This window comes from Bos indicus x Bos taurus, chromosome 10, assembly GCF_003369695.1.
Source record: "Bos indicus x Bos taurus breed Angus x Brahman F1 hybrid chromosome 10, Bos_hybrid_MaternalHap_v2.0, whole genome shotgun sequence".
Lineage (NCBI taxonomy): Eukaryota > Metazoa > Chordata > Mammalia > Artiodactyla > Bovidae > Bos > Bos indicus x Bos taurus.
Window position 1 is genome coordinate 24,321,422 of NC_040085.1, and position 10,789 is coordinate 24,332,210.

The window sequence follows — 10,789 nt, forward strand, 5'->3', positions numbered from 1 at the left end:
AGGATTTGAAATACCTCAACTGGAATTCCATCACCTCCACTAGCTTTGTTCCTAGTGATGCTTCCTAAGGCCCACTTGACTTCACATTCCAGGATGTCTGGCTCTAGGTGAGTGAACATACCATCATGATATCTGGGTTGTGAAGACCTGTTTTGTATAGTTCTTTTGTGTATTCTCGTCACCTCTTCTTAATATCTTCTGCTTCTGTTAGGCCCATACCGTTTCTGTCCTTTATTGTTTCCATCTTTGCATGAAATGTTCCCTTGGTATCTCTAATTTTCTTGAAGTGATTGCTAGTCTTATGCCATTTTTGTGAGGATCAAATCAGTTTATGAAGGGAGCTGCTATTGTTTTTCAGTCTCTAAATAATGTCTGACTCTGCAACCCCTGGACTATAGCACATCAGGCTTCCCTGTCTTTCACTGTCTCCTGGAGTTACAGTCATTAAAACAGAGACTGACTTCTGATGCAGACTATACCTCAAGGGAGTGTGGAGAAGTGGAAAAACCATGAGCTTTGGCATAAGACACTGGCATCCTAGCTCCACCAATTACTTAAATGCATTATCTTGAACAAATTACTTAACTGCTCTGATCTCAGTTTTTTTCCTTCACTATATGGAAAGTATAGTGACTTCTTGCAGGATTGCTATGATTGCTCTCTATATAAAATGTTTAACATTATGTCTAGCACAAGGTTCAATAAATGACAAATACTACTATCATCAACAACAATCTTGGCTTTTACTTCCAGTCTACTGGCCATACCTAGCTGTAATATAATCTAAATTATAATCTAAAAATTGCATATCCTCTTCTGCCTGAAATATCTTTAAGTGGTTTAGGTCAGGACAAGGTTGGTTTGGTCATAATAAATAAGCTTGGAAGGAAAAAAAATGGCTATAGAATGCATTCCAGTTTACTTCCATTGTAACTAGAGGAACCAAGTAAGAGTTCAGAAATTGCTCAGCACACAGTATCTTAATTAGTGAGAAACAATTCAAAATTCAGTTACACTAACAATGGAACAACATCCTTGAAAATAAAAGACATCATACACATATTCCAAAATAAGCCAAACACAAAAATATAAACCTTGAAAAGTCTATAGTAATTATTTTCTTACCAACTCACAGAAGTGTACAGTAAACCTAGTTAAAAGTTAAGTCATGTTGTCATCTTTAACTTCATCAAAGTAAAGTCTTTTAACTCACCTAAATTCCAAGAGCATTATCTTTCTGATAGCAAACCTAAAAACATAAAAGTCAATAGTAAAAATATTTAAATAGGGAATATAACATTTCTGAGTTACTAATACAGATGTATTCTGGAATCTTGTTTTAATACTGACTTATACAGCAGAATAATTATATCCAATAAAACACTGAAGAAAGCAAATTTTGCTTTTATATATTTTTTATTTTGTTCAGTTTATTTATTTTTAAAAACTATCTAAGAAGAATTATATCCTATTCATATAACAAACACAATTAGCACCATGACATACAAGGATATAACACACAAACTAATAAGCCAAGTAGATTTAATCAAAACACAAGTGCTCATCAATATTCATAATATTGGATCACCAATATTATTGGATCACCATTGCCAAAAGCTAGTCTGCCTCAATTTCTTAAGCACTAATCTTCTTTCATTTAATAATAATCAAATGGAAACATTCTGCTGAAGTCATGCATGCCTTCCTATATAAGGGACACATATTTGTATTACAGGCATGTCATGTAGTCTTGATATTAAATCTAAAATATTAGAAAATTGTAGAGACAGTATCAGGTATTTCTGTATATACTTTAAGAAACAGAAGTGTTTGTTTTATATGGATAAATGATCCTGTAGTTAGGGTATCTCTGCAAAGGTAGGTTCAAATGTCCACTAATTTAGCTTTATCATTTTGTATATTAGAAATAAAGGAACGAGACCAGAACCATGCCACTGGATATAAGCTTCCAGTTTTGCAAATTAAACTTGCTGAGACAGGTAAAGAGCTTAACTAATGCTATATATATGTAAGATATAAAAACGGGTCTAGAGACTAGACATGCCAGAAAATCTTTAAAGGACGAAAAGTTACAAGTAATAATAACAAATATTACTTATACAAAGTTTGTTAAAAGGCTGACAAGGACTTGACATAAATTTCTGAGCTATCTACTCCAGACTTGATTGTTACACAGATTAAAAAATCAAATAACATCTGTGAACGAAGGAAGCCAGCACAAAAGAGTACATATTATGTGGTTCCATTTTTTTTAAAGTTTAAAACCAAGCAAAATTAAACTATGGTATTCATGTTTGCATACTTCCATATTTAAATGGTAAAGCAAAGGGCCATACAAGGGTTTCTAGGATGCTGACAATGTTGGTGTTGGTTTTTTTCCAACATTGGTGGTGGTAAAATTCAGAAGGCTATACATTTCTGTACATTTTATGCAGTATCTGTTAATTTCATTGTAAAGAGGATTAAACATTTTTAATGAAAAGAAATCTAAACACTGGCAAAAGTAAACTGCTCTGTAAGTTATCCTTTTTTCTTCAGTATAAAAATCACTTGGATGGATTCATAATTGGATTAACAATTAATCACAGTGTATGGGTTAAGAGAGTCCTAAAGAGCAACTGGACCCTGTCCTATTTAAGAACAGAGTATTGGATAAGAGCCAGAGAACAAGGATTTAATAACTGGAGCAGCCTCTTCATCTACCTATGGTAAAATACATCGGGCTAGTTACTTCTCTGTACCTCAGTTTTCTCATCCATAAAAGGAAGATAATAGTTAACGTGCTGGCTCACATGTGATACACCTTAAGGGAGGACTGCCCGATCATTCAACCTAAAGTAGCAGTCTTTGTCGCTGTACCCTAATCCCACTTTAACTTATAGCACTCACGACCTGCCGATGCTACATTTGCATGTGTTATCTGTCTAAGTAAGAATTAGAACATAAGCGCCACGAGTTAACAGGAGACTTTACCTGCCATGTTCACTGATGCACCCCTAGCACTAGAATGGTGGTTGGTGCTCAAAGTAGGCTCAACCAAGTCCTCTATTCATAACTCTACACCTAGATACCTAACTGCTTATACTACATCTATAAGGCTCTTTAGTAGCTAGAATTCAACATTTCTATACCCAATCCAATCACCAACAACAGCAAAAGTCAGGAATGGCACCTAATCACCTGACTACCTTGGCCAAAAACTTTGTGGAGTCATCCTTGATTTCTCCCTTCCCACACTCATCACATCCAGCCACCAACCATCTCTTCACTTCCCTCTCTCTCAAACTGGTAACTCCTCTGTATCTCAACTTCCCATGCTAACCCATGCCATTATGATCTTTAACCAGACTACAACAATATTCACCTAGCTAACTACCTGCCTCTTGCCCCCTCCAACGGGGGCATTTTTAAAATACCACCATCAGGCTTCGCTGGTTTCCTACTGCTCTTCAAATTTAAAACAAAAAAACCTTAGCATGGTCTTTCGTCCTGTTAGGACCAAAGGCTCTAGAATCAATCAGGCTCAAGAATCAATCATTAAAACAAAACAACTAACCTCTTATTTTGACACTGTGTTTATAATATTTAGCAAAATTCACCTCCTAATTTCATGGAACACATGAAAAAAATAAAATCTGCCATTTTATAATTTCTATGACATTCATAACATGAATGTTTCCATTTCATACTAAAACGGTTAGTCAATTACCTTTTAAAATACTGATTGGGCATATATGTCTACATGTGCAAATATGGAAAAATGTCCAAGACGCAGTTTTTAAAAAATCACAGGAGTAGGGAACTGGAACAGGTGTATACATAAATAAAGACACTGAGGGTTAAGGGCCAGGGAAGAAGATTTACTGAAACTTATCCCCTTCTGTGTATTGTTCAAAATAATTTTTTATTACATATATAGCTTGTACAAAATACTTCTTTGTTTGGTATTTAATTATCATGTATGTTTACTTTTCCAATTTTTAAATAATCCTTTAAAAAGATTTATCAGAAAATGGTAAGAAAATTAGTATTAACTGAACTGAAATTTTAAAATCTCTTATGTTCAGTCTTCCTCACATTCCTTCAAAAAGAAAATAAACCCTAAATCTCTCTAATCTGAGTCAAAAATTACAAGGCAAAGAAATATCTTATGACTCTTCAGCAGCTAGATGTAATTTTTCTAGCTACCATCTCCTTGATGACCAAATCAAGAAAGAAAAGAAAGTTCCAAGTTTATAATTACATTTAGTTTAGACGCTCAGATGAGATCCAAGTTAGAAACATCTAATTCCTATGTATAAAAATTAAACTCATTCCTACCTTGATTTGACAATTTCTTTCTCATATATATCTTCAATCACCTGTTGTTAAAAATATAAAAATGTTTAATATCTCAAATAATTTTTTTCAGACTCTGAGAGTTTTTAGTTACTGAGATTACACAAAACAAGTTATTTAGGAAAGCTATCAAATATTACTGCTAGTGAAATAATACTTCAGAGATTTTTTTTATAACCCCATTATATTCCTCAAAATGTAAAATAACAAGAAAGCAAAGTAGTAGAAAAAATAAATATGTCTACATAAAAATAATTATAGAAATAATTATTAAAATGATGTATTTATTTCATTTCTAGGGAAAACAAAAATTCACAAGATCAGGATAATTTTTAAAACATAGTTTTAACAAGGTATACTAAATGTTAGTGGGCTTCACCTAAGAGTTTTAACAATGTGTTTTCAAAAATCAGAAAGCAAACTGAAAGTGCAAAGAAATAACAGAAACAAATGCCATTCTGCTATCCGAATGCATGATGAAACCTCAGGTTTCCATTTACTTGGGTTGGTGGGGGATAAAATGGTATAATACCTAAGAATTCAGGTTCTGGAGTTGGAAGCCTGATTCAAACCAGTCACCTTCACTGCTGATGGCTATAACCTGTGCAAGTGCCTGATTGCTCTAAGGCTGTTTCCCAGTATACAAAAAGGATCTAATTATACTATTAAGAGCCCCATGGGTTTGCTAAAAGACAACACACATAAAGAATTCAGCCCAGGGCCTTGCATATGGTGAGCCTTAAATAATAGTTAACAGTAGCAGAAATAATAGTAGTACTAGTGATAAGAGTAGTTTTTAAAAAAAAGTTAAAATTATAAAGTGCTTTAACACGGTATAATATAATTTTATGGTAACTATGATATCTTTTAATTGCTCAGAGTATATCCGTCAAATAAATGTTTGTGGGTGGTAAAGGCATTTTATTATTTTTTAATAATTTAGATTTTGATAAAAAGAAAGCAGAAAAAAACAGAAATTTCATATAAATTCAAGATTTGCTTGCCTCATTATCTTCCTGCCTTTACCACAAGATCAGGATAATTTTTAAAACATAGTTTTAACAAGGTATACTAAATGTTAGCGGGCTTCACCTAAGCGTTTTAACAATGTGTTTTCAAAAATCAGAAAGCAAACTGAAAGCACAAAGAAATAACAGAAACAAACGCCATTCTGTTATCCGAATGCATGATAAAACCTCAGGTTTCCATTTACTTGGGTTGGGGGGCTTGAATGGTATAATCCCTAAGAATTCAGGTTTTGGAGTTGGAAGTATATAATGGCAAAGCTTTATATCTGTCTTTACTACACATTAAGTGGCATGCAATATGTCAGCTCTATTTCATGTAAGGACCTCTTTTTAAGAACCTATTTCAGTAAGAATTAATCTTAGGTTTAGGCTTTTTTCTTTTCAATTATTCTAAACTGTGTCACATGAATCCTAAGTTCACTCTCTAACTGAATATGACTGGCCCCACGCATCTGATCCTCTACACTAAACAAGTCGCCCCTCTTCCACCATTACTACATATCTTTATTGAAGTTCATCAACCAGAAAACAATAGATTCTATCCTAGGTGAACTGTCAAAAAAACTGCAGGAAAACTGCTGTATATTTACAACATTACATGGTCACCGAATAATGATAAATCAAAAACAATCTAAGAATCTCTGAACAGGAAAATCCACACGCACTTTTTAAAAAGCTTAAAGGAAATACAACATATGATAGTAGAGGTTATCACTGAGAAATGACCTTTTATTCTCTTATGTGTAGCCTCTGTATTTTTCAAATTTTCTCTTATGAGCAATCATTAGTTTAGAAAACCATTCATTTTAACTTAAAAAAAAAGTGAAAACCTTTTGATGAATCAGCTCTTGAAAAAGAGATACAAAGAGCATACTTATTCATAAAGGATACTGCAAATCAAAAATACTTACCTTTATATCAAAGGGTGACTTTTTCTTGATATGGGGTGCCCAATATTTACATGCTAACTGCAAAAGTAAACAGTATAAACAGTAAGTCATATATTCATACGGCTGTAGAGCTAAGAGACCAAGATCATTCAGTAACAAGCACTTCTGGCACAGAGCCACGTTAGATAAGAGTCATTTACCTACTAAGGGGACTACATGGGCTTGTAAATCAGTTAGCATCTTTGGCTACAATCCGCTGAATGTCAGTAATGCCCTGCATGGCAACCTGCTACTGTGATTTTAAAAACAAAACAAAACATACTTTTCTAATTACTCCTAGGGGAAAGTTAATAACCACAGTCAAACATCTTCAGCATAGAGCTAAGGAAACCCAGGTTTAGAAAAATTAAATGAGCTGCCCACAATAAAATGTTAACAAGTGAGCCAGTACTAAACTCAGATTCAAAGTCCTCAGGAATGTTGATCTGCAAAATAATAAATCTTTAAGTGATTAGCACACTCAGGAGGGCTTCCTTGGTGGCTCAGTGGTAAAGAATCTGCCTGCCAATGCAGAAGTCAGTCAGTTTAGTCACTCGGTCATGTCCGATTCTTTGCAAATCCATGGACTGCAGCACACCAGGCCTCCCTGTCCATCACCAACTCCCGGAGCTTGCGCAAACCCATGTCCATCAAGTCAGTGATGCCATCCAACCATCTCATCCTCTGTCGTCCTTTCTCCTCCTGCCCCCAACCCCTCCCAGCATCAGAATCTTTTCTAATAAGTCAGTTCTTCAAATCAGATGGCCAAAGGATCCAATGCAGGAGACTAGGTTTCAATCCTTGTGTCAGGAAGATCCCCTGAAGAAGCAAATAGCAACCCACTCCAGTATTCTTGCCTGGGAAATCCCATGGACAGAGGAGCCTGGCCGGCTCAGTCCATGGGGTCACAAAAGAATCAGACATGACTTAGAGACTAAACAACAATAACAGTAGTCTATTAAGTGACAGCACTATGTCTCAAAAGAAACAATGTATATTCTTTAAGAATACTTTATTGCTAAAAAGTGCTTATCATTAAAAAAGTGAGATCACAGAATTCAGATATCTGATCTTCTTTATAACTAAATTTCAACCTCTACAACTCATTCACTCAATAATCATTAGAAAGCACCTTCTCTGATCAGGTGCACCAGGTGCTCATAAATAATGGAGGAGGAGGGGCAGGGAAATGGTACTATCCCTACATACTCTCTGTCCCGTCTTTACCATCCTTCCTTTCACAAGTTCGCTCTCCTGGCTTCTTTACATACACATCATAAGGCATCTGCACTGCGTCTCCCAAGACTCCCTGCTCTTCCCCAACTGGCTCCTTTTTTGGCATTCAGGTCTTAGGTCAAAACCACCCCCGAGAGGACTTTCCCGACTGCTCTTATACACTTCACCTGCTCTGTCACAATGCCGTTTCATTCTCCTGATAGCAATGATAACTGTCTGAAACTACACTGTTCATTTACTGACTCTAAACTGTAAGCTCCCTGAGGGGAGGGAACTAATAACTTCTACCCAAAATTTCAAGTATATGGGAAAAGAGAATTCTGATCTAGTCTGGAGCTATGACAAACCTAAACAGCACATTAAAAAGCAGAGACATCACTTTGCTGACAAAGGTCCGTATAGTCAAAGCTATGGTTTTTCCAGCAGTCATGTATAGAAGTGAGAGTTGGACCATAAAGAACGCTGAGAGCCTAAGAACTGTTGCTTTTGAACTGCGGTCCTGGAGAAGACTCTTGAGATCCCTTGGACAGCAAGGAGATCCAACCAGTCAATCCTAAAGGAAATCAATCTTGAATATTCACTAGAAGGACTGATGCTAAAGCTGAAACTCCAATACTCTGGCCACCTGATGTGAGGGGCCTACTCACTGGAAGACTCTAATGCTGGCAAAGACTGAAGGCACGGGGAGAAGGGGATGACAGAGGATGAGATGGTTGGATGGCATCAGTGACTCACTGGACATGAGTTCAAGCAAAGGGAGAGAGTGAAGGACAGGAAAGCCTGGTGTGCTGCAGTTCATGGGGTTGCAAAGAGTTGGACAGAACTTAGCGACTGAACAACCATAACAATCTAGTCTTAAGTTATCTGCAAAAACCTCTCCAAATTAATGTAGATTGATGACAACGAATTAACCATATAAGAAAAGGGTGGGAGGAGCAGAGAGGATTAGGAATCTAAGTAGAGGGAACAATGTTGAAAGGCCAGGAGGTGAAAGATAGCACAGCACAATTAAGTGCAGTTCAGTATGGCTAAAACACAATTAGAAAAGGGGAAATAACAGACAAAACTGGATATAAGCACAGGCTAGACTATAAAATGCGTTGGATGATTCCAGTCATTATCCTAAGGGCAATTAGAACTCATTAGAAATTGTAAGAAGATAAGTGAGGAGATCAGATTTGTACTTGGGTAATCACTCTGACAACAATGTGAAAAATGAGCTCGAGGAAAGCAAGTGGAAAGACAGGAACACAGGTTAGGATACCTAGGTTCAGGAAGAAAACCATGGAAACTTGGCTTAGGGCACAGAAAGCACACAGATTTAAGAGACATTTAGAATGTAGCAAAGTGCAGGCTAGGAAAAGAAGGACTCAAAGTGACTCCTATGCTTCTGCCTTGGCAAATCTGCTGAGACAGGGCACAGAGAAGAAGTTGGTGAGTAGCAAGTTCTACCTTGAGTTACTTGCACTGTTAGTCAATACCCCAAACAACAAATAAGGATAGGAATGTTGCTAAGAGCTACCGGGGATTGTATTTCCCTGTTCAAAGCCAACCGCGGTTCACAATAAAACACAGTAACGGGTTCTAGAGGAACACTCACGCATTAGCGTCGGAGACTGCTCTTTCTAGACGCATTTATTTGGAGCAAGTCTCTTGTCTGACTCTCATCGCTCCGCTCAAAGATCGAGGTTACTCTAAGGATAAGAATAAGCCTATTCCTTCTTCAACACTCAGTTCAACATCACCTCTGCTACGAAATCTTGCCAGTCTCAGGTAGACTGGGGTGTTCCTTCTGCGACTTCATCGCTCGAGCGACAAACTCTAACATAAAAGCTTTCTTTTCATGTATCTGTATCCCCCGGAATGTGAACTCCTCAGGGCAGAGTCTCTTTAACCATGGTTTCCCCAAGAGCTAGTGCGGTGGCTGGCACACAGCACATACACTTCAGTAAAAAGACTTGAGTTAATGAATCGATGAACAAATGCCTCCTGGGTGCTCCCTTCCCGAAGAAAATTCCACCCCCTGGCCTCAGAGTCCTCATCCCTTCATACACACCAGACTCGCCCTAGCCCACCTGGGTCACGAACTCTGCGTTGATCTGGGACACCGTAGGGGCCACGATTTTCTTGGGCTGAGCAGGGGCCGTCATGGCAGCACTCTCTCCGCTCCAATGGAAAAGAAAGGACCGCTCCGAGCAGCGGTGAATCTGATGAACTTCCCCTAAGAGGCGATTGCGGCTGCTTGATTCTGAGATGCAAAAATTCGGCGGGGCAGAATATCCTCAAGGTTTACAGTCTCACTAGGAAGGCGTACCGCAGCTTGTACATTCTTCGGAAAGCGGAACACAACAAGGCCGGAAGTGCATGCAAGGTGTCGGCTCTGAGCTAGAGAAGCAAGAGCGTCGCCCTCTCCCGCTTCTGCCCCCTAGTGGGAAACCGGCAGAAAAACACCAGCGAGACCGGATTGCTGTCTCAGTGGCCTGATAGATGGTGTTGGTGGAGGTTATGTTGTTAGCGTTGGGGAGGAAGAGGGAGACTTGGGATTTCTTTCAACCCTAAAAAAAAAAAAAAAAGTAGTAGTGAAAAAAAAAAAAATTAGACGGGGAGGCAAGGCTTGATTTTAACTTTAAACCGATTCACGGAAATATAAATTAGTCTATAATGAACTGCACATATTTTGTGTGAAATTTGATTTTTTTTTCATAGGCACACATCTGTAAAGCCATTACCAAAGTCATAATAATAAGCATATCCAGTGTCCCTAAAAGTTTCCTACTACTCCTGTGCGATCCATTCGTATCCACTGGGTAGAAGTGATCTTTTTGTTACTATGAGTGCCAAGCCGCATCAGTCGTGTCCAACTCTTTGCGACCTCATGGACTGCAGCCCACCAGGCTCCTCTGTCCATGGGATTTCCCAGGCAAGAATACTGCCGTGAGTTGCCATTTCCTTCTCCAGGGGATCTTCCTGACCCAGAGAGCAAACCTGTGTCTTAACATCTCCTGCACTGGCAGGTAGATCCTTTACCACTGAGCAACCTGGAAAGCCTCTCTGTCACTACAGAAAAAGATATATATTATATTATTTCATTTTTGTAAAATCCTATTAAAACTGTATTAACCTACAGATTAATATATAATGTATATTAATCTATAGTCTATTAATCTAAAGTATATTAATCTGTAGATTAACATATTTTTAATCAGATTTTACAAATATGAAATAATATAGTATGTA

At 37.5% G+C, this 10,789-nt stretch overlaps 1 protein-coding gene across 1 annotated transcript in view; it reads right to left on the reverse strand.

Moving 5' to 3' along the window:
- Nucleotides 1–9,918, reverse strand: part of AQR (aquarius intron-binding spliceosomal factor) — an 86,930-nt gene extending 77,012 nt beyond the window's left edge. Inside the window, exons 1-4 of the mRNA XM_027553475.1 lie at nt 9,628–9,918; nt 6,299–6,355; nt 4,342–4,382; nt 1,214–1,249 (exon numbers count right to left, since the gene is read on the reverse strand). Coding sequence (XP_027409276.1) covers nt 1,214–1,249; nt 4,342–4,382; nt 6,299–6,355; nt 9,628–9,702 — 209 coding nt within the window. The 5' untranslated portion in view covers nt 9,703–9,918. The remainder of the gene's footprint in view (nt 1–1,213; nt 1,250–4,341; nt 4,383–6,298; nt 6,356–9,627) is intronic.
- Between the last annotated feature and the right edge of the window lie 871 nt (nt 9,919–10,789).